This window comes from Panthera onca, chromosome B1 (assembly GCF_046562875.1).
Source record: "Panthera onca isolate mPanOnc1 chromosome B1, mPanOnc1 haplotype 2, whole genome shotgun sequence".
Taxonomy (NCBI): domain Eukaryota; kingdom Metazoa; phylum Chordata; class Mammalia; order Carnivora; family Felidae; genus Panthera; species Panthera onca.
Genome location: NC_138342.1, coordinates 152,478,267 through 152,501,941, shown reverse-complemented (window position 1 = coordinate 152,501,941; position 23,675 = coordinate 152,478,267). Strand labels below are relative to the sequence as shown.

General features: G+C 48.3%; 1 protein-coding gene across 2 annotated transcripts in view; it reads right to left on the bottom strand.

The window, feature by feature from the left end:
* Positions 1–892: 892 nt before the first annotated feature.
* Positions 893–23,675, bottom strand: part of FAM167A (family with sequence similarity 167 member A) — a 43,094-nt gene continuing 20,311 nt past the window's right edge. For both annotated transcript variants that reach the window (XM_078445593.2, XM_060653722.3), the window contains one exon: positions 893–4,148. In XM_078445593.2, coding sequence (XP_078301719.1) covers positions 3,885–4,148 — 264 coding nt within the window. In that variant the 3' untranslated portion in view covers positions 893–3,884. The remainder of the gene's footprint in view (positions 4,149–23,675) is intronic.

Sequence of the window (23,675 nt, the reverse complement as noted above, 5' to 3'; positions counted from 1 at the left end):
ATGCTTCTGCTCCTGCTGAGAAGCCAAAAGGAATGTCGTCAACAGAGTTCAAAACCCCCTTTCCGAACAAGATAGTTAAGATCGGCAGGAGGCTCTGGAAGCCTCTGTTTTGACTGTCGTCACCAGTCCTTGAGACATACACTTAGCTGGGGCCACGGGGCAGCTAATGTAGCATCAGGCTGTGTCCCTGGAGAAGCTGAAGAATACCTGAAATATCACTTCTGCTCTCCCCATACTCTGGTCATCACCTTCCATTCAGTCTCCAGACCTCTAGATGTTGGAGTCCCAGGATGCTGTACTTAATCCCTTTCTTTTATGTCCTCTCTCTCTTCCTTGAAGAATGTATCCAGCTATGGTGCTCTAAAAATCATCCAAATACCCAGATCCAGAACCCCCAATTTATGTCTCTAACATTGGCCTTTTCCTGAAGTCAAGGTCCCTTTATCCAACCACCTACTCACTCCCCACTTGATTTCTAATAGGTGTTTAAATGTACCATGGCTGAGACCTAACTACTGGGGCCGCCCCTCTGCCCCAATCATGCGCCCCTCAAAGTGTTCTACATCTCAGTAAATGGCACCCCCTCCATCCAGCTGCCAGCCAGAGAGCTGTTCTTAATTCCTCTGTTTCCTTCACTCGCCGCATCCAAGCTATCAGTGTGTCTGGTTGGCTTTACCTCCAAAGTAAATCCCAAATCCATCCACCCACCCACCCTTCCTTCCTCCCTCCCCCCCTCTCTCCCTTCCTTCTTTCCTTCCTTCCTTCCTTCCTTCCTCTCCTCCCACCCTACTACCCTCTCTCCTGCTGTCCCTTCCCTTTCTCTCTTTCTCTTTCTTTGTGTGTCTGCTATAATAGGAACAAGGTAAAAGAAAGAAAATTTCTTCTCCTTACATAGTATCCTCTTTTGAAATATTTTTATTTCACTTCTTCTAACAGCAATATAGAAACAAATAATCATAAAAAATAAGATTATAAATTGTCCATTGATTATGTAATAGCACTTAGTATTGCTACAGGGAGGAGGTCTGGGGCTGGATCAGGCCAGCTCAAGCCTACCCAGGCTCTCCAGGCCTCTGTGATCTCTGCTGAGTCCATGAAGGCATCACACAGTGCCGTGCACAGTAGTGTCGATGGAAACCGCACGTTTTACACCCAGGGTCCTCGGGGACGACAGAGAGATGGGCAGATAATGAATGAAACTGCAAACAGTATTGTATACACACAGTAAGCCAGAGCATTGTCCTAGGGTGCTGGCGACACAGGTGGGCCTGCAGCTGATTCACAGACATCTCTTGACCCCCCACAAGGCAGACTCTTCACAAAACTGAACTGACTTGTTGAGTTATTTGTGTTCCCTGTGAAAATAAGGGAGCTAACAGACATTGGATGATGAATAAGGAGATGTACCTGGTCTCTCCCCCTCCACTCTTCCCCTCTGGTCCCCTCCTCTTTCTCGTCCATCCTTATTCCAAAATAAAATTCTCTTGGGGTGAACTAAGCGAAAGAGCTGAGACCTATTCAAAAAAGTATGCCTTGATCTCGGTTTCCTCTCAGAGAACAAAGCAAGGAAGGGACCATTAGGTTAACCGAACAACTAAATTGCCCAGTTGATGCCAATTCAATCGGGTTGACAAAATCAACAAAATCACTCAGCTTTAGTTGAGTCCAATTTTTCTCAATTACTGTAATGACTGATTTCTAGAAAGAAAAAAGCAATTTGGCATTGTTTGCTGAATATGGAATGGGCTTTCCTGCGTAGTTCGAGTATGTGTACCTGTGTGCCCTTCCAGAGTGAGTGGTGAGTGGGTGTGGGCCAGCCCGCTACCCCACCATCCCCAGGACTCATCTCAGAGAAGCCTGGAAAAAATGCCTCTGGAGGGCTTGGCAGTGTTTGTACATAATCCCTGAGGAGAGACAGCGTGGGGTAGAGAAAATCTCCCTCCTTTCCTGCCTGAAGGGAGCTGGTCTAAAGGGCCAGGCATTCCACTGAGGCCTTTTCTGTGGACCAATCCTCTGGGCCTCAGACTTCCCTCACTGCTTAGAGAGTCAGGCTGAAAACAAATCTTAGCTATGTTGATATACCTTCTTCGAAGGAAGTGTAAATCCTCTGGCTCTTTGAAATCACAAGAAAGTGACCATGTTCTTTCCTAATTAGGGAACATTCATTTACATCCTCTCACTGCCCGTCCACAAAAGAAAAACAACCTTCTTCATGTGGGTCAGGGTGTGTGTGTGTGTGTGTGCGTGTGCACGCGCATGTGTATAAGTGTGAATGGGCCCTGATGAGACTATACAGGAAGATGAAACATGAAAGAACACTATACTTCGACTACAGAATTATGATTGGTAATATGTGTTCTGTGGGTCCACTTTCCAGCCATTGTTCTGAGTTTGACCCAAATATTCTGAATGGCAAAGTGAGAGCTACATATGGGGGCTGAAGGAGGTGGAGAGTAGAGGGGTTGGCAGTTTGCGGGTTTGGCAAAGCATTAGGACCATCTTTGGGGTTCAAGTTCATTAATAAATGATCTGTCTAGGCATTATTAATAATGATTAAACCTGTCTATATTCTATAGCCACTAAAGAGCTGTGTAACCTAAGGGAAGTCATCTTCCTTTCCTGGCTTCACTGTACTCCTTTATAAACAAGAAGGCGTGACCAGATGATGTCAAAAGCCAACCCTCCCCTCCCCCCACCCCGCTGGTGGGAGAACACGTGCCACGTGGCATTCTACCAGGTTCGCTTTCCTACCCTGTCGAGGTCTTAGTCCTCACCTTCCTGATCGCCATGCTTGTTGTTAGGGAGAACCTTTTAAAGTCAAATCCTTAACTTCTGGACTTGACCTACCCAACTGGCATCACCATTTGGACAAAAATCAAACAGTTATTAACAAGTTAGCAACAGATTAGTAACAGTCTGATTCAATTAAAATTAGTTATTTAAATCAGGCACAGAATCTCAGAGGAGGCTCAGGGCAAGCTTCTGAGGTCCCTCCAGTCTTTCTGGGGAGGGCAAGAAGGACATAGAGGTGACACCACCAGGAGAATTTGGGTTGTGGGAAATCTGCTGACAGACTTGCCTTATACACTTAGCCACGCCCCTGGAGGAGCAGGGTGGCGGCAACAGGGCTCTTTGGAGATTGGGATTGGTGTGTGTGGCCAGGGCAGGCAACGGAGGGCATCTGTGCTTGCCCCCCTCAAGCTGCACGGGCGTGTCCTGGCACACGCTAGAAACAAGTTACATGGCACTGGTAGGGCCAAGGTCTAAGACCGACAGCAGCCTGGCCCAGCCACTCACCGGAGGCACTGGCTGCAGCTGTGGGGCCTGGGTTCCCAAGCTCCACTTCATCACTCCTTCTGGTTTTCCCTTCCTGGTGGGTCCCTGTCAGGGCTGCTGAGTCACCTATTTAGGGTGAATTTGAGCCAGTACTTAGAAGACGGCAACAGGAGATGGGCTCATCTGACATACCTACTCATCTCCCTGGATGCCCAGTGCTCTTGGTGAAGCTTTTGGCAAGAATCACAGCTTTTGGGGGTCCCCTCTGGGATCCCAGATCATAGCACCAGTGATTCTGGGAGACAAGAATGTAGGTCAGTGAGGGGAGGATGGAGACATATTATCCTGGGAGCCAGGTCTCACTGAACATCTGGAAGGAGATGAACACTGGGGTCACAGACAGTCAAGGGTTGTTGGGTTCCACAGCAAGCTGGGACCCCTGAGAGAGCACCTGCCAGGAGTCTGGGGGTCCATGGTTCACCAGTCACAGGGAAGCCCTTTCTCTGGGGAGACCCACTCAGGGTGACTCAGCCTCAACTCCTTTCCCATGTCCCCTCCCCACCTCCCGAACACTCTCTCCTAGCTCCTCTGCCCCCTTCTAGGGCTTCTCAGCACAGAGAGAACCTCCGGGAGTTGATGTTCATCTTGGTGACTCCAATGAGCTTGAGTGGTGTGGAGAGACTGAAGGAGGAGGCGAGCGGGGAGTCACAGAAGAGATCAGACAGCTCGTCCCGTTCCTCCAGCTCATAGGTGGCATCGTTGAGCATCCTTCTGTGCAGGTCACAGGTCTGCTCGATCTTCAGCTTGTTGATGTCACTGCGCAGGCGCATGAGCTGTCTGGCCAGCTGCTGGTCCTGCAGCCGCATCTCCATCTGGAAGGGAGGAAGGGAGCATCAGCAGAGAGCTGGACTGGGGGTTACAGCTCCACAGTCTCTGACAAACACAGACCCACTGATAGGAGACCTAATTAATACCTTGCATCATCAGTTGGTCTACCTGGAGATATTAGCACGTTCCCTGCTCCAGGAGGTGAAAAGATATACATAGCAAGGTGACAAATGGGGACAGATGGGTTTCCCAAACAGTACTTTGTGTTAGGCTAGATTCAATGTCTAAATCCTGGAATAGATGCATGTCAGTCCTGGCTTAAAGTGCAGTCTCATTGTTTACAGGTACGTACGGATGGAGTAAGAGTATAATGGAATGCATGGGAGTGACAAATACCAAATTCAGGAGCATGGTTACCTCTGGGTGGGAAGGAAGGAATGTGATGGGGAAAGGCAGATGGGGGCTTCCGCTGTGTTGGTAATGTTCTATACCTTATGTCCGGTGGTGGGTATACTGTTATATTATTCTGCAAACCTGTAAACAATTTACAATGCCTGCAGTGTTTCTTAACAAAGTTTCAAAAAAAACATGCTAATGTTTGTTGAATATCTTACTATGAACCGCATTGTTCTAAGCTCTTCAGGTATGGATTAGTCTGCTCAGGCTGCTCTACAAATTACCATCGCCTGGAAGGCTTAACCAATAGATGTTTATTTTTCATAGTTCTGGAGATCTGGAAGTCCAAGATCAAGGGGTGGGCTGATTCCGTTATTACTGAGGGCCTCCCGCACAGCTTGCAGACGGTCACCTTCTTGCAATATGCTCACATGATGGAGAAAGAAGGCTCTGCTCTCTCTCTCTTTTTTTAATGTTTATTTTTCAAGGAGAGAGACAGAGTGTGAGTGGGGGACAGGCAGAGAGAGAGGGAGACACAGAATCTGAAGCAGACTCCAGGCTGTGAGCTGTCAGCACAGAGCCTGAGGTGGGGCTTGAACCCACAAACTGCGAGATCATGACCTGAGCCGAAGTCAGACGCTCAACCGACTGAGCCACCCAGGAGCCCCTCTGCTCTCTTTTTATAAGGACATTAATCTCATGATAGAGCCCCTACCTTTATGTCCTCAAATCTAACCATCTCCTAAAGGCCCACCTCCAAATACCATCACACTGCGGGTAAGGGCTTCAACATATGAATCTGGGGGGGTGGGCCCAAAGATTCAGTCTATAAAAAGTATATTAACATGCTACAGTTAATCTTTACTACAACTCCGCTAAGCAATATCACCATCATCATCCGCAATTTAGAAATGAAGAGGCAGAAGCTCGCAGAGTCAGTTACTATGTGATCACAAAGGTCATAAATGGCAGAGCTGAGATGAGAAACCCAGGCAATCAGATTCCAGAACCCAAACTAATGACAAGGAAGTTCTGCCTTTTCAGGTATTGTTGATATGGAGCTAGTTCTGTGCTCAGTGAACTAATAAAAGGCTCATGATATCTGGTCTAACACCCTTACGGTTTCCAAAATCCATTCACGTGCTGACTTTGTCAGGACAGTACAGCCAGCCCTGAGGGCTGGCAGTTTGGATGAGCATTTTTCAAGTCTGGAAGGGTGTCAGTGAGTTGCTCAGTCACAGTTATGCCATGGCAGAGATGGGGGCTGGAGCTCACAGGACATCCTCAGGCTCCCAGCACAGAGCACTTTCCATTAACAACCCTGGGACAGGTTATCAGCTGTTCCCACTTGCCTGATAGTTGATTCCTTCTCACTGTTTACTCTGCCTATAATTGCAAGTGGTTCTTGTTTTAGTATTTTTGTGTCTTCAAGCTCATCTATGCCTTTTGCCTGGTGCTTGGAACCAAACTGATTTGGAGAAATCAACCATGAGATCCCAGAGGGAACCTTTCCGTTGTTATGCAAGTGAACACACCTGTTTGCACTTGTCCCCTGTTAAGGTTTGGAACCCAGTGCCCTCCCTCATAGAAAAGTAAGTGACTTCGCCAGTAAGCATTTTATTTATTTTTTTTTCTTTCATTTTTAATGTACTTCTATGGATCCCCTTTCTCTCCATTTCGTAGATGAGAAAAATCAGGATAAAAAGTCTTGCATGGGGATCAGCAAAGTTTTTAATGGCGAAATTGGTATTAAAGTTCATAGCCCCCAGTCTACTAGCTAACTTCTCAATCCTTGGACATAAAAACCCAAATTTATTGCCAACCAGAAATTCTATTGATTTAGAAGAGCACCAAACTAATGATGGCAGGTTCATCACAGGGCAGTTGGTCATTCATTCATTTGTTATGCAGCCCTTAGTCATGCCTGGAACGGGGCCAGGTGTTGTCTAAAACCCTTCTGAAGCAGATGGTGGTCAAGTTTGTCTGAAAGATAGTGTCCGCTCACTCTCATTGCTTCTGGGGTCTTGATTGAACCCCCCCCCCCATTTCTCCTTGGGGGTATTCTGTAATTTGGAGATAGAGCTCTTTGAAAAGATAGGAACTTCATGTTTTAGGTTTGAACTTTGTCACCAGGAGTTGGATCTTAGGTCTGAAAAGATCCTTTAAAGTTGGAGAATTTCAGGCTTGAGCAGGTGTCCGGGAGTGTCTGTGAGATGCAGCCCGCAGGGGTGCCTGGTAGAGGAAAAGGTCTACTTTTCTATGGCCAATTGATCCAGTCAAAGGTCAGAGAACAATTTAGGACTGAAATCCCATCAGAGTCAGCTGGAAAAAAAGGAGTGACAGGAAGGCACATGTCCTGTTCCCTTTGACTGGACAAAGTCCACCTTGGTGGAGTCACTTCACAGACTTATTTACCTTGGATTCATTCAACTCTGAATAAAGTAAAGAAGAGAAATAAAACCACGCTTTCAACAGGGCTGAGGATTCTGGCCATCGTTGTGCCCAAAGGAACACGAGGGGACTGGGAACCTGCTGTTTCCCCAGCGGGTCCTGGTTCTGAGGGTGCCTTAGTGTGAGTACCTGCTTTAGGAGTCGCTCAGAGTATATGTTTTGTTATGACCCCTGCATGTAAATCAGCTACTGCATCTGAGGCACAGAGAACCAATGTTTGTTCCAACACCACAGGGAAAACCGGTGGTGTTGGACCTATTCACACTAAAGGATTTTCCAAGGGTGACTCTGTGCCTTAAATATCAATTTGAGGCCCCACTGAAGAGGGAACTCCGTTGGGAATCAGACCAAATCCATACAGAAATAAGCTCCCATGGCTGAAAAAAAAAAAAAAAACCTAAGCAAAATGTGCAGGGCTAAAAGGATTTTTGCCCCCCGAAATTTTTTTCATCGTAATAAAATACGCATAACAAAATGTTTACCATCTTAATCACTTTGAAGTGTGCAGCTCAGTAGCAGCAGGCACATTCCCATTGACCTGTGGCCATCACCATCTTGAGACCTCTTCATCTTGTAAAACTGAAACTCTGTCCCCGTTAAACACTAACATCCCACCCCACTCCCCACCCCCACTCTACTTTCTGTCTCTATGAATTTGACCCCTCGATGTACCTTATGTAAGTGGAATCATACAGAATTTGTCCTTTTGTGACTGGCTTATTTCACTTAGCATAATGTCCTCAAGGTTCACACGGCTAAGAGGCTTTTTGATAAATGAAACTTTCTCAGAAATGTTTAGGGGACGTCAGGAGAATGGCAGCTCCTGAGGAGGGTGCCGAACGAGAGCTGTGACATGGTTACAGAGCAGGGTCTGGGCTGGGGATGAAGGCCCTCCTTCCTTTTTCTTTCCTGTCTGCCACAGATGCACGTGGGCAGCAGTGACATCATCCCCCATCTCCTGCCACATACTGTCAGGTGCAGGTCATATAGATTATTTCGCCGCATATGCTCACAGCTCTAGATGATAGGTATTTCGATCTGTTTCACGGACGAGGAAACCCAACTCAGGGAAGTTAAGGGACTGTTCAGGATCAGCCAGGCTGGGCAAGGTGCACTCGGATCACCCGGGGGCCCATCAGACCCCAGAGCTGGTGACCTCCCCATGGTTCCCATTTACCTGGAGGTGGTCTGGGTCCCAGAGGCAGTAGAAGGGTTAGAATCTGGGGTTCGAATCTGGATTCCAGTGGAACCCCCTCCTCACTAGTTGTGTGGGTTTGGGCGAATCACTAACTCTCCTTGAACTTCTGTCTCCTCATCTAGAGAAAAGCGATAATGCCTATTTCAAGGACTATGAGAAGCATATTAGATAATAAGGGATATGCCAAGTAAGCTGAATAGTGCCAGTCAAACAAAGGTAAGAGGTTCACCGTTTAAGCTCTTTCTCTCCAGGCCAAGGTGTAGAATGTGGAAACTGGCCAGAACTTCCCACTTTTAAGACTTTATTAAAGACACTGAGACACTGGCCCTAAAACCTGGTCCTTGTGACTCAACTATCAGTGTGAGTTTAATGCTCTCCCTGGCAAAGACTCAACTGTAGGACGTGCTGATTTCCAATCCCCCTTCCCAGGGTGGCCTGTTGTTCCTGCAGAATAAAGGCATTTGCTGGATTTTCAGAGGAGCGCCTACAATTCCAGTAATCCTGTAATTAGGGCATAGTACTTGGTGAAAGGGGGAGAAATGTCAGCACATTGTGGTAAAAGGTTGTGTTCCTACCGGGTGAGGAAGCTCACGAAGGAGCTGGTGGACAATCGGTGGCCCTGCTGCAATAGCCAATGAATGTAGGATGGCCAGCCGAGGAAATTCACAGAAGTACCTAATGTGAGAGGGCTCTGCTGTGAGGTCTCTGTAGCCAAGTCTCAGGGGAGTTGGAAGAGGGGCTGACTCCTGCCTCTGGGAGGGGTGGAATAAAAACAAAGGCTGCAGTAAACTCATGTGGAGAAAAATATGGTAGTTCCTCCAAAAAGTAAGCATGGAGTTATCACATGATCCAGTAATGCCTCTTGTGGGTATATCCCTACACGAATTGAAAGCAGGGACTTGAACAGATACTCGTACACTCGTGTCTATAGCAGCATTATTCATAATAGGGGAAGCAACCCATGTGTCCGTCGACGGGAGGACAGATAAACAAAATATGGTCTGTCCATACAACAGCATATTATTCAGCCATAGCAAGAGATGAAATCCGGACATGTGCTACAGCACGAATGAACCTTGAGGATGATATATAAGTGAAAGAAGCCAGACACAAAAGACAAGTACTTTACAATTCCACTTACATGACAGACCTAAGTAGTCAGACTCACAGAGATAGAAAGCAGAATGGGGTTGCCAGGGGCTGGGTGGGGGGGCGGATACAAGAATGAGGAGTTAATGTTTAATGGGGACAAAGTTTCAGTTGGGGGAGAAGGAAGCACTTCTGGAGATGGATGGTGCTGATGACCGCGTAACAATGTGAATGTCCCTAATGAGTTGTGCACTTAAAAATGGTTAAAAGGGGGGCGCCTGGGTGGCTCAGTCAGTTGGGTGTCTGACTTTCGCATAGGTCATGATCTCATGGTTCCTGAGTTCAAGCCCCATGTCAGACTCTGAGCTGACAGCGTGGGGCCTGCTTGCAATTCTCTCTCCCTCTCTCTCTGCCCCTTCCCCCGCCTGCTCTCTCTCTCAAAGATAAATAAACATTAATTTTTTTTAATCTTTAAAAAATAAAGCAATGGTTAAAATGGTAATTGTATGTTATATGTTATATTTTACCACAATTAAAGAAACAGAAAAAACTACAGATTTGGGGTGATGATTCTGACTTGATTTGCCCAGGGCCTTCCCGGTTTTTGTCCCCAGAGTCCCATGTCCCGGAAGCCTCCCTGTTCCCCGGCAAACAGGGATGGCTCATCACTCTCCCTTCAGTAAGTGTGGATGTTGCAGGCATTGGTGATGAGGACCTATCCTGGTGGTCAGAGGCTCATCTGTGTGATGTGTTCTTTTTTTTTAATTGTTTTTTCAACATTTATTTATTTTTGAGAGACAAAGAGAGACAGAGCATGAGCAGGGGAGGGGCAGAGAGAAGGGGAGACACAAGATCAGAAGCAGGCTCCAGGTTCTGAGCTGTCAGCACAGAGCTTGATGTGGGGCTTGAACTCACAAACCGTGAGATCATGACCTGAGCCGAAGTCGGATGCCCAACCGACTGAGCCACCCAGGCACCCCACGTTCTTTTTTTTTTTTAAGTTTATTTATTTTGAGAGAAGAGAGCCCACGTGGGGGAGGGGCAAAGGGAGAGGGAGAGAGAGAAGCCACGCAGGCTCCATGATGTCAGTGTGGAGTGGGGCCCAACACAGGGCTCGATGCCACGAACCATGAGATCATGACCTGAGCTGAAATCAAGAGTTGGACGCTTAAGTGACTGAGCCACCCAGGCACCCCTGTGTGATGCATTCTGTAACTTGAGTGGCATTGGGAACCGAGCAGATCCTGAAGGAAGTGGAGTGGTCTGGGAGGTTAAAGGCCTTTCTGAGGTAGGTTGGAGGAGCAGTGGCCACAGAAACAGGGGCTCAGACCACCTCTGGGAGGTGGAGAGAGTACAGTATAACCTTGGTTTGCGAGCATGATTCGTTCCGGAAATGCTTGTAATCTAAAGCACTTGTATATCAAAGCGAATTTCAAGAACCATTGGCTCCATTGTGATCGTGTGACGTGCGGCGTCACATACGACTAGCGTTGCAAGACATCCCACACTTATCAAGTTAAAATTTATTAGAAATGTTTGCCCATCTTGCAGAGCACTTGCAGAAAAATTTACCTGCAAACCAAGCTTTTACTGTATTTTGTTCTTTGGCAATGGCCCTTGCAGCCTTTGGGAGAAGCGGCATTTTTGTGGCCATCTGGAGAATTTGCTTCCTTCCTCAGCACACCTTGCCCACCAGCTCTGTGTTCACTTGCTCAGTCTAGAACACTCCTTGATGCTTTGGCATTCCAGGGAAGCGAATGCCTTCGTTCCCAGTTGCCACTGGGATGTGCTCGAATGCTTTCTTGGACCTGCTATCCACGGGTCTAAAATGTCCTGAAGATTTAAGGAGTTTGAAAAAATACAAAAGGCATGTAACTATCAGACTATTGGGAGCACAAGAAGCAATTCTTCGGAACATGCCGCCTTAACCCACAGCAGACTCTGCTTCCTAACACGAGTGGTCACACCTGGCGGGTCAGACACAGCCTCCTCCGTCCACACAAGTCGTCCCGGCAGCCCTATCTGTGATCTGTTTCATTTCTATTCTCTAGTCCTTCATTTTCTGGAGGATCCTGCACCTTTGCCCCTGAAAGTTTCTGTTCCCTTAATTTGGAGAAAACAACAAGACAGGCGCAGTGGCATGAGACAAGGCCCTATGCACACTTGTAAGCACATTTGGGGCAGAGGTTTGCAAATCTGTCTCTAAAGCTCACCCCGAAGAAACCCAAGCACCAAGGGCAAACCAGAGGGGATATGACTGAGCTGGATTGAGGACCATTGGGATTAGCACAAATCCAGGAAGACAGAAAGTATCCCAAGGTGATCAAGGGCATTTTGTTTAATCCCCATTTCTGAGGCTCGTATCTAAGCCACCCCAACCCAACAGTTCCAATTAGTCTCTGAATGATGTTGAAGAGAGGAAGAGTATAAAATCCGGGCTATTTTCTCAGCCATGCATGAAAGGACAGCATGCGCTCTATTCTCCCCGAGTCTTAATTCTTGAACCTTAGAAATAGTTTTTGTAAGCTGTCTGGTGATTTTTATATAACTTAGCCGAAAGGTCCAGATTATTGTTTTAATCAGCACTGTGTAGGAGCACACTTAGAAGCCTGGAGAAAATATTATTCATTATTTGATCTTGGATTTGGCCTCTGAGAAAGAGCCAGAATAACGTTGTTAGGAAAGAAAGCAAGTGGTGTCGTTGAAATGTGCTGCTGGAGGCAACTTCAGGGTCTGGGAAAATTTTTTTCATTTTTTTTCAAACACCCCTAGAAACCAAACTGTGCATGGACTGATTTTCAGGCAGAGCTGTTGACTCAAGTGTTTCTCAAAAGTCCCTACTCTGGCGGCAGTAGGCCACCGTTCCCGGCAAGTGGAGGCTGCATTCACAGGCCACCACACACTCCCTGCGGCTGCTGCCTTTGGGCAGATGCCAAGCTGGACATGAGTTCTCTTGGATGCTGCTGGCCTGGGGTGTGGGTGGCCTGAAGGGCACCATGGCTCCCATCCCCTAGGGCAGAATATGACATGTCTGTCTGTCTGGGCTCCTCCGAGGGGCTCTTGTGCTCCCCTTGGAGCCATTGTCTGCTGGGAAGGAAAGTTCGAGCAGACCTCAGAGCCAGCCCAGAGAGCAGGGGGCGCTTCAGGCCCTGCCAGGGACTGTCCATCCTCTGTGGTAAGAGTCAAGCTCTATGTATATGATAAGGTCTTTGGTTTTCAAACTTGAAAGGTCCTAGGCCAAACTGCATCTTTACTCATGAGGCCGGCCTTTGGGAAGGACAGAGTGATGCACTCTGAACAATTCCCAGATCTGTCCCAAGAGGCTCTGGGTTCTAGCTGGCTTTGGTCTCGATGCTTGCATGACATCAAAATTCACATGTTGAAATCTTCATGCCCAATGTGATGGCATTTGGAGGCGGGGCCTTTGGGATGTGCTTAAGTCATGAGGGGTGAGCCCTCATGAATGGGATTGATGATCTTATGAGAGTCCAGAGAGATCCCTCACCTCTTCCACCACGTGAGGACTTGGTGAGAAGTCTGTGACCCAGAAGAGGGCCATCTCCTGACCCTGCTGGCTCCCTGATCCTCGACTTGCAGCCTCCAGACTGTGAGAATTAGAGGTCTGTTGTTTATAAGCTACCCAGTCTGTGGTATTTTGTTGCAGTGGCACCAAGGGACTATGACACCGTCTTAGATCAGCCCTAAGGAGATGAGTGGCTCTGGGCAGGTGATGCGACCCCTATATGGAAAGGGGATGCTGATTACCTTCCCCTACCTGATAAGATTGCATCCTGGACACGAGGTAGGCCTGGGAACTGTACATCTGAGAAAGGAATGTTGGGAAGGACAAGCCCAGACTTGCATACTCACTACTCACAGTCACCCCGCACTCTATACCTTGGGCTCCTTCCTGCCTCCTCTCCCACTGTCTGTGCTGGGCCCTACACTCAAGAGGCTGATGGACAAGTCTCTCCCCTTCTGCAAACCTTTCAAAGGTACAACCAGCCTTCCAGGCTCCCTTGCTTTCTCCAGCCTCAGATCTCCCATTTTGAGCCTCATCCCCTCCACGGCAGCCATGCTAGGTCCTTATTCCCTCTCCTAAAACCACTCTTTCCCCTCCCATCATTGTTCAGGCCCAGTCTTTGCTCCAAACCCTGCAGGCTGGGTGATATTCCTCACCATGAGTGCCTCCTACCATGGCACCTACATCGATTGTGTTTGTTTTACTCATCTGTCTCCCCACCAGGTGGTAAAACAGCAAGGAAAAATGAAGACTGTGTTCATCAGGCCCATCCCAGTGCCTGGTGCATAACTCTGGCACTCAAAAGCCGTTTGTTGAATGAATGAATGAATGAATGAATGAATCAATCAATCAATCAATCAATGAATCAATGAATGAATCAATGAATGAATGAATCAATCAATGGGTGATACTTCCTCAGAGCCAGGTTTTGATTTTCTACAGCTGGGACAATCCTAGGGCAACGATTCTTGACTTTCTCACCCATGCTACCCTCCAGGCCTTGGAGAGGCAGTGAGTAGAATGAACAGAGTCTTGGCTCGTGGGTTCCAAGTCCTTCACTACTACTCACTAGTGGTGCAACTCTGGCCAAGTTGCTCAAGCTGTCTGAGCTTCAATTTCCTTATCTGTGAAATGGGCATAGTAATAATATCCTCTCTGAGAATTCAATGAATAACACATATAGAAGGCACTTTGTATAGGACATGAGGTTCCAGAGGTTTTAAGTTCCACTTTATCCCTTCTTCAGGGTCAGAGCTGCAGGGCTCAGCATTTTGTTATTTCCCATATGACACTCATCACTCCTACTGTTATAGGAATCCTTGAGTGCCGAGGCCCTGTATCATTCTTCTTTGCTCCCCAACAGGGCCTGGAGCAGAGCTAGTCACCAAATCATGCCTCCCACACACGTTGCAGGTGATTACTTGCACCTGACGCCTGTGCTGTTTTTCACATGTAAGCACAGCCCGGTGGGGCTGGTAGGGGAGTCTTAGCATCTCCTTCATCACATGGCTTGTCTGGGTTCCCAGAGCTGGTAATGCCAAAGCACTTCAGGGTTTGAAACGGAGGCCGGGGATCCTTCCAGGCAGGGCCATCTTAGCTTGGCCAGTGTGGGGCCTTCACCAGCTTCCCAGCCACTGCCCTGGATGGCCAGCGGGGGCCGCTCTGGGCCAACAGCCAGTTCTAGAACTGTGTCACTCACTCTGGGCTGCAGCGGGGTCTCCAGCCAGACTCCAGCAGGGCTGGCTTCCTCCAACACACCCTGCTGGGGTGTCTCTGGGTGAGGGAGCTGACAGAGAGGAGACATGCCTGTGGGGACTGTGTTCCTGCTCTTCCACGAGCTCCTTGCATTGCCTTCAGAACTTGTACCTACAGGAAGCACTAACTGTTCCAGGCAGGGATCTCTTCCTGAAGAGATTGCCTGGAGACCAGCTTCGGCCGGGACAGTTGTCAATTGAATGAAGGGTGCTGAGGCACCCTGGCATCCATAGAGAGCCCCGAGGAGACCTATAGATCACCAGTGTTGGGACTTCTAGACTTTTCCTGGGTTCTGGGCCTCCCGGCTTGAAAACTGATAGAGTGGGAGTTTCACGCCTGATGCCAAGCAAGCCCACGAACCAGCCAGAAGCACTGGCTGACCATGAGTGACGGAGAGCTGCTGTGGGGACAAGAGCCCTGCGGAACTGGGGCTTGTGTGTGTAACCAAGGCTCCCAAGCACCTGTAGTTTCTATCTATAGAATCTCACTGTGCCTTCAAGAGGAAGCGAAGCCACTCTATTCTCTGCCCCACCTTCCAGGCACGATTGAGGCCATTTTGCTCTCCAAAGTCTTTTCACACTCCATTACCCTGGAGCCTGCCTCCTTAGGAAGAACAGATGGTTTGGGCCTCATCTGCCTGGGGACCTCACAGCAGCCTGTGGCACTGGGGTGAACTCAGAACCCACCTCAGGAGAGTATTTGCTGTGCCTGGGGAGTGTCTGGAACCCACCTCCCCTGTCACAGTCCAGAGTTAGGGCAGGAGGCAGGGGTGCCCCCTCCCCCACATGCCCCAGCGGCTTAGGAAGGTCACAAACTGGTGAGTACGGTGGACTGTGGCCAGCAGTGGCTACGGGGGCTGCCAGCAGAGTGTGAGCTGAGGAGTGGGTAGGTTGGAGAGGGCCGGGCAGGGGCCTGTGAGAGCTGACTGATGGGTACATTCTCTACATATGTCCCTCCCTCACTGAAAGACGAGGGTGATCCGCCCTTTGGCTCCCTCCTGCTCTAGCATTCTGCGGTCCTGTTCTAGCTAGCACTATTAGAATGAGCACTGGTAGAGGAGTTTGCTCCTCCTCGGGCCCTCATGCTTGTGGGCACGCCTGCCCTGGGCGGGGAGCCGTGCAGGAGGCAGAGAAGCCAGAACTTCCGACTGGCTTTGGACTTTCCTTCCCCCCTGGCTCCTGAGCTGCCCTTGGGCTCCGGCTGGCCCAGCTGCTGTGGGCCGTGGCTCCTGAGTGCCAGGACCTTGGTGCAGACCTAGAAACCGTTTCCGCTGCCAAAAGCTCAGCCGCCTTGAGGGAGCCTCTCTGTCACCTTTCCCTGGCTTTTGCCTGCTCACTGGCTGTGTCTGGCTCAGGATTGTGCCCCGGGACGTGACCAACAACAGCCTTTGGGCAGTGCTCTTTTTTCTTTTTTTCTTTTTTGACCTGGTGGCAGCTTGGGGACAGCGGTGGTTCCAGAAGCTTGTAAAATATTACATCCCTCAGAAAGGGGCTGTTCAGCCTGGGCTGGAACAGCCTCTTCTGATCCTATGTGGCCTTTGTATTAGAATAATGAAGACTTCTGGGTGGGGGGGAATTCTTGGAAAGAGTGAAAAATCAAGTAAGCTTTGGAGGATAATTGGCCAGAGTTCCAGGAGTTGAGAGAATATGTTCAACGAGCATAAAACTTCATGAAACACAAAGTGCGTTCGTGCTCATTTGATCACAGGAGGAAATCTGTATTTCCCCTTCAAGGCAGAGGTTCTGAGGCCGGGCAGATCTGGGTTCAAACCCCTGCCCTGCCGGTTGATCTTGGCCAAACTACTTTACCTCAGTTTTCCCATCTGCAAAATGGGGCTGGTGCCTACCTTAAAAGAGCACCGTGCATATGACATGGTGTGATGGATATAAATGTACACATTTAGTACATAGTACCTGACTACTTTAGGAACTCAGTAAGTGCTCACTGCCCTCCCACCCCCGTCCTCCTCGTGTTCCCTTTATAACACTCGGCCAGGTAGGTATGTATTATCTCCATTTCACAATGACAAAACCTAGGGCTAGGTTAATTCGTTTTCCTAAAGTCACGCACCTAGGCTATAGTAGAACCTGACTGGAAGTCTAGTTTAGTTACACATTTGATGGTCTTCCCACTTCACCTGTGACTGGTTAGGGACCCAGTTGCATTAGAACCCCCCGCAGGCACTTGTCACGCTCCTGACACCACCCTAGCTTTATGGAATCTGAATTTCCACGGAGGGCTGGGAGGGATCTGTAGTTTTAACAAATACCCCGGGGGCCTCTTCCAACAGTTACTACACACTAATGTATTGTAACTGCGAGGGTGCCCATCAGAGGAATTGGGTTTTAATTACTATAGGAAGAATGTGAATGGGGACTCAGGAGAAGCCTGATGTCAGTCATGCTTAAAGCCAAGCATTCACTCGGGTGCTGACGAAACTAGGGATCTGTGTATGTCCCTTTGGTTAATTTCACCGTCCAGCATGCCTGGAACACAGTGACCACTCCGCATGCACCTGAGCTCCCTAAAGCCTGTTGAAACTGTATTTTCTATACCTCTAGTATAGCTCTTGCCACACCGTGTCACTGTGTTTTGGGTCTGTCTCCTCCACAAAGGGGGGCACCTGATAGAGAACCCTGGCCCATTCCCCCTGGCCCCCACCCGCACATAGCCTCTAAGCGCAGGCATTCAGTGGACTCTGGCTATGCTGGATGAAGAGAGGACTGGATGAAAGGAACCCCGCCTGTCCCTTACAGCTGCTATTCTGGATGGGTGCCACCATCAGGCCCCTGCTTCTGGCTCCGGTCTCCCTTTCCTCTCTACTGCAAGACAGTCAAGGGAAGGAAAGAGACAGGACCTGATTCTCGGGCTTCATCTCACTGGTCAACCCCCTTCCAACCCCACCCCATCAGCTCTCACCTTGAGAGGGGAATTTCTGGGGATCCAGGCCTTACTTTTCTTATCTCAGTCTAGGAGATTCTATGCCTTTTTAGAAAAATCTGTAGATTACAAAGTGAGGAATGTGTACTGATTACACTGGCAAGACAGGCAGGAGCTTGGAGCTTTTCTTTCTTTTGCCTTTTATGTTTAAATCTTTTTTCTTCCCAATTATATGTAATATATTCCTTTTTTGGAAACTTCAGAAGCTACAGAAAAGTCCAAAGAATAATATTGGCACCCAGAAGGAAAGATCGTTGATGTTTTGTCCTATTTCCTTTGCTGGTGCCTTTGTTTACAAATACTTTAATAACCACCGAAGGGCCAGTATGTGGCCAGATTAACAGAACAGAATCTTCTCTTGCAGGCTGTTCGTGCTGGACGGGCTGAAGGCCCCCAGCTACATGGAGAAGACTTAGAATTGGGCAAAGGAACCCTCGGACTAAAAACTTCTTGTGACTCAAACCCCAGCTCAGCCAGCACCTCCCTGGATGGCTGTGAGCAAACGATTATCCTTATCATGGAGTGGCCACAGCTGCCCCAGTCCCGGATAAGGGTGATTATGAGGCATTGCTAATAACTCTCTGTAACCCTTTACATGTGTCCTGTTTACACATGTAATAAGCAGAGTTTGAAATACAGACTTTCTGACAACTCCTGGTCCCACTGACTAGAGTATTGAACGTGAGTACCTATATCTGGTACAAGGTGAGTGATCTGGATCCAGATCCAGGAGATGTGGGTCTGTGTCTTCATTTGGCCATGCCCTTGCATTATATGACTTTGGGGTTAAGTCCCTTAACCTCTCTGATCTCAGGCTTATCATCTTTCTGAGCCTCCGTCTTCTCCTTTGTAAAATGGGAATAGCAAATACCTCCAAGCCTTCTCACAGGATACTGTACATAAAAGTGCTTTGGGGACCATAACATGCTCCCTGGATGTTCCCTAGAAGCATTATCGTGGCTTCACTTTCACATTTCTCACTTCGTGTCACCAGAAGATGCTTCGTGAGTTTGAACTGCCATTCGGCTGTATGGCTCAGCAGAAATGGATAACCCCGGCCTTGTCAGCTGTGCCTGGGACACACCAGTCATGTGCTTGCCAAGCAGGCAGCACAGGCAAGAAAGGGTTAGTCAGGAGAGGCTGAAATCAAGCTGTGGCCAGAGGGCCCAGCTGAATTCAGGTCCATGACCTCCTGCCACCTGCCACGGCAGGCCCTAGAATTATTAAAACTTGTCAGGTTCCTCTTCCCTTTTTCTAACAACCATAAACACCTTTCTGGGGGCTTTCTGCAGGGATCAAACACCTGCATGAAGCTGAGAAAAAAATATCTGCCAGCGCCCAAGGATTCTGGCCACGAAGACAACCCTTTAGGAAGCTGGAATGTTTTGTTTTGTTTTTAGTTTGGGCACCACACAGGCCAAGAGAAGATTCCTCCCTTTTCTTTCTCTTTCAGGTTGGCAAGGGGAACGTTTTAGCAGGGTTGACGAGAGAAGGCAGAAGGGAAGGTCCCCTTTCCACTTGTGCTACAAGCTCTGGGACCAAGCACAGTCAGAGAGGTTTGTGAAATGTTCTGAATTCCAGACTCAGCTAGAGAGCTGAGTCCCATAGCGTCAGGCTCAGGCTCGTCCCAGCTCACCCTTTCCTGAAGGAATGCCCCCACACTAGGCCACTTGGCCACCTCGCGAGGCCTCCCCAAAGGCAAGAAGCCAGAAGCTGGGACTTGCTAGCAACACGAACAGTCTGGAACCAGCAGAGATGTACCACGGCCACTTGACTGGCGTCTGAGTCAGTCTCCTGCAAACAGAGCCTGCCATAGTCAGAAGGCCACAGGGTCCCTGGATACTTGGAAAGCCAAGGGCCAGGCCTTTCTAGCTGGGAGGGGTAACACCAATGGGGTTTGAGGATCTCCACCTTCCTTGTATCCTCCAACACAGGAACCTGAAGGAAACGTGTGCCCTGCCTCCAGATCCCCGGAGCATGTCAAGAATGACTTGTCATTTTCCCTGTGGTGAAATTGGAGAGGAAGAGTGTACCCCCAAAGGAGCTCTTAGGATCCTTTCTTGCCCTGAAAATAAGATTCAGGCAGTCACTCTCTGCCTTTGAGCTGGCCTCATAGGAGGCTGGGGGTGGACTAGTCTGTCCATCCAGACCCAGCACGGTCTGCCTCTAGAAGAGTCAACATTGACAACAAAGCCTCACTGAGTTTATTAACTGCTCCCGGGACAGCCCTGCGGTGATCATAGGGCTGTTCAGGCCTGCCCTCTCCTGGGCACAAACCCACTACTGAGCCAAAACTTCCATCAAATTGAGGGTCTGGCATCATGTAAGGAAATCAGCGGCCTGATTGACTGAATTACAGATTTTTAGTCTGTTACCTTGGCCACATCGGGAGAAAAGACAAATTTGCATAGAAGCCTGACAAACTGGCAGAGAGAGCCTGCCCAGGTATAGAGAAAACTTAATTCCGGGCTTAAAATAAAACAAAGGTTATTTGAAACCACTTTCACTGGGTTCAGAAAACAGGTTAATTTTTAATGACATCTTCAATGACTTAACAGATGACGAATTAGGAAAACAAATGGCATGGAGTTTACTGTTTTGACTAAAATTTTAAAAATGTGAGAATGGGTTTGTTGTTCAGACGCTGAACTCTGCTCAACAGTCCAAGGATTTTACAAGTGGCCTTTGTTACTATTTAATCCCCGAAGATAAGCGGGGAGAAGTGCACATTCAAGCTGGCTTGCCAGTCTGCATTCGAGCTGCTTTTGACCTCAGACATACAATCTGATGGAATCTGGTTCTCGGACAGCTCAGTGTGGGATGCTGGGACTTCCTTCTCAGAGGCCCTTTTACTGGCTGAGCCCCAAGCTATAAAGGTGGTTATGGCAGCAGCACGGCTTGGGGTGCAGGCCTGGGGATCCCTGGGGCTTCCCTCTGAAGTCCCTTCTTGGTCCCCTGGCCTCAGTCTTACGTGCCTCTCAGTCCTTGGTTCTCAAAGTATGGTCCATGGATCAATAGTGTAGCATTTCCTGGGAACTTGTTGGAAATTTGAAATCATGGACCCCCATCCCAGACCAATAGGATCAGAATCTTCAGTTTAACAAGAGAGCCAGGCAATCTGCGTGTACATTAGTTTGGGAGTCACTGCTCCAAAAGGTGCTCCAGAGTGATTTCTGGAACACAAATGCACCCCTGTCGTTGCTGATTCAGCATGCCCAATGGGGCCCTTTGTGGGAGGGCCGCCTCTCCTGCCTCACCTCCTGCCTCTCTCCCCATAGCCCTCTACTCTCAGTGGTAAAGGCTGAGTTCACACTCTGGCTCTGCGACTTACGAGTCATATCATCCTAGGCAGGGCATCTGACTTCTATGAGCCTCACTTTACTCATCTGTAAAATGGAGACAGTAATAGCCATCACACAGGTCTGATGTAATAATGGCAGGAGGACCGGACTCTCATTCAGTCTGGTTCCTTCCCCCGCCCTTCCCTTCCCATGCATTCTGTTGACTGCTAGCATCTTTGTGAACACACATTTTTAGGAATCACAAAGCAAAATCAATTGCCTTTGGAAGATCCTATGTAGTATGGTGGCTAAGAAAAGCATGGACAATGCAACCAGTTGGGCCACGGTTCAAATTTCTACTCTCTCGCTTATTGCCACATTTCTCTTTGAGCCTCAGTCGTCTCCTCTGTAACACGGGGTTAACAGGAAAGTGATGTGACAATCCAAAGAGGTAAGTAATGCATGTGAAGTGTCTGACACACAATAAACACTCATCTGGTGACAAATCTCAGAATTGTTATTATTATGATTACTGTTACCCACCCCCATTAGCACAGAGAAACGTTGGGGAGGGTGGAAAATACCATGCAAATAAACTGTGCAGGCACTCTTGAAAAAAATATGGAGTCTCCCCAAAGAGTTAAAAATAGAACTACTTACGACCTAGGATTGAGTACTATCTACTCAAAGGATACAAAAATACAGATTTGAAGGGGTACATGCACCCCCATGTTTATAGCAGCACTATCCACAATAGCCAAATTGTGGAAACAGTCCAAGTGTCCACTGACTGATGAATGGATAAAGAACAGACGGTATATACATAGACAATGGAATGTTACTAAGCCGTCAAAAAGAATGAAATTTTGCCATTTGCAATGATGTGAATGGAGCTAGAGAGCATCATGCTAAGCGAAATAAGTCAGTCAGAGGAAGACAAATATCATATGATTTCACTCATGTGTGGAATTTAAGAAACAAAACAAACAAGAAAAGGGAAAGAAGAAGAGAGAAGGCAAACCAAGAAACAGACTCTTAACCTTAGAGAACAAACTGATGGTTACCAGAGAGAAGGGGTTAAATAGGTGATGGGGATTAAGTAATGCACTTGCTGTGAGTGATGAGTACCGGGAGTTGTATGGAAGCGTTGAATCACTAGATTCTACACCTGAAACTACTATTGTACTGCATGTTAATTAGCTGGAATTTAAATAAAAACTAAAACAAGAAAATGGGGCGCCTGGGTGGCTCAGTCAGTTAAGCATCCGACTTCGGCTCAGGTCATGATCTCGCAGTTCGTGAGTTCGAGCCCCACGTCGGGCTCTGTGCTGACAGCTCAGGACCTGGAGCCTGCTTTGGATTCTATGTCTCCCTCTCTTTCTCTACCCCTCCCTCATTCATGCTCTGTCTCTCTGTCTTTCAAAAATAAATAAACATTAAAAAAATAAAAAAAAAAACTAAAAAAAACCCCTACCACACTGTATACAAAAAAAAAAAAAGGAAAAAGAAAATACCACAAATATAAAGCACTATTTAATGCTGATATTCCCTGTACTTCTTTAAGACAGCCTTCGGCAGCCAGGTCAGTCCTGACAATTAGCGCATCTCTCTCTGCCTACAGAGCATTGCTCTCTATGTTACCCGTGGTTGTCCTTCACCTGGCCCACCTGCCGTCTCTCAGCACAGGCTGGCGAGGGCACTCATGCTACTTGGTGTGCAATGGCTGGGCAAGAAAAAGGAGCACAGCCTGCTCATCTGTAGCAATGCTTTTCGATCAAGGCTGCAGTTTGGAAGCAACCGGGGAGCTTTAAAATCTACTGATGCCTGGGTCCCGCCCCACTGACATTCATTTGATTGATCTGAGGCCTGTCTAGGCTCTGGGACGTTTTGAGCCTTCCCAGGTGATTCTAATATGCAGCTGGGGTTGAGAGACACCTCTCTCATCTAGAGGACAAGGAGGACAAGTTCTAGAGAACTCTCTACTGGTTTACACACAGGGAATTCCTTCTCTAATCTCCGCCCCAAAGGGGGGCCCACAAAGAATGCTAAATTTATTTAGAAAGCAAAAGCCTCCACTCCCAGAAGCCATAAAACCTCAAATGGACCCAAAGCCAAGTAATTGAATCCTTGATTGATGGGGATATTTTTGTTCTCTTTATGAAAACAAATTAAAGCAGTTCAGCCTCAGGAATTTAAAGAGTAGCTTCCATGGGCCATTTTGGCCACTGCGTGTCCCTCTTTGCTCACCTGTTAACCGCCCCCCACGCCCCCGTGAGTACCCAGCGGCAGTGGAGTGCCCAGAGACACAGTGTGAATCCACAGGTGGCCTGCCTCCTACACAAGCCAGCTCACACTCCAATTACTAAGGACAGACACAGCAGAATGGTGTGTTTGAGAAGCAGTTTCATCATTAAAGATTAAAACCAAAAAAAGATTTCCAATTAATCAGACACCTGAGTCCCTGATCCTCGCTTCCCCCTACCCCAATTATTTACTTCACCCCATGAGGAATTCCAGGCCCCAGTGGGGATTTATTTTTCAGGACTTTGCAGAACAAACCAGGCGGGCCTCCGCCTACCCTGTTGATGCAGGAGTTATGAGTGGCTCTGGAAGTCAGTTGGCCCTTGGGTGCTGGCTCACCTGTGGCCAGAGTGGCCTGACTGGACAGGTGTGACCTGGGCCACAGGTGATGAGGAGGCAGAGGAGTTGAGATTATGGGGACAATTAGCATCATGCCTGGACCAGTGATTCTCCCCTGGGCTATGGGTGCAAAGCTGTGAACACCATCCCCTTTCTCACCTGCTGAGAGGTGCCACTGATGGGAGCCTGCTGTGCCCGTGGGCAGAGAAAAGGTCAAGCTGTGAACGCCCCAAACATACCTGTTGCTCATGCGCATTCCCCCCAGCCCCACCCCCATCCTGACTTCTGGGCAGATTCC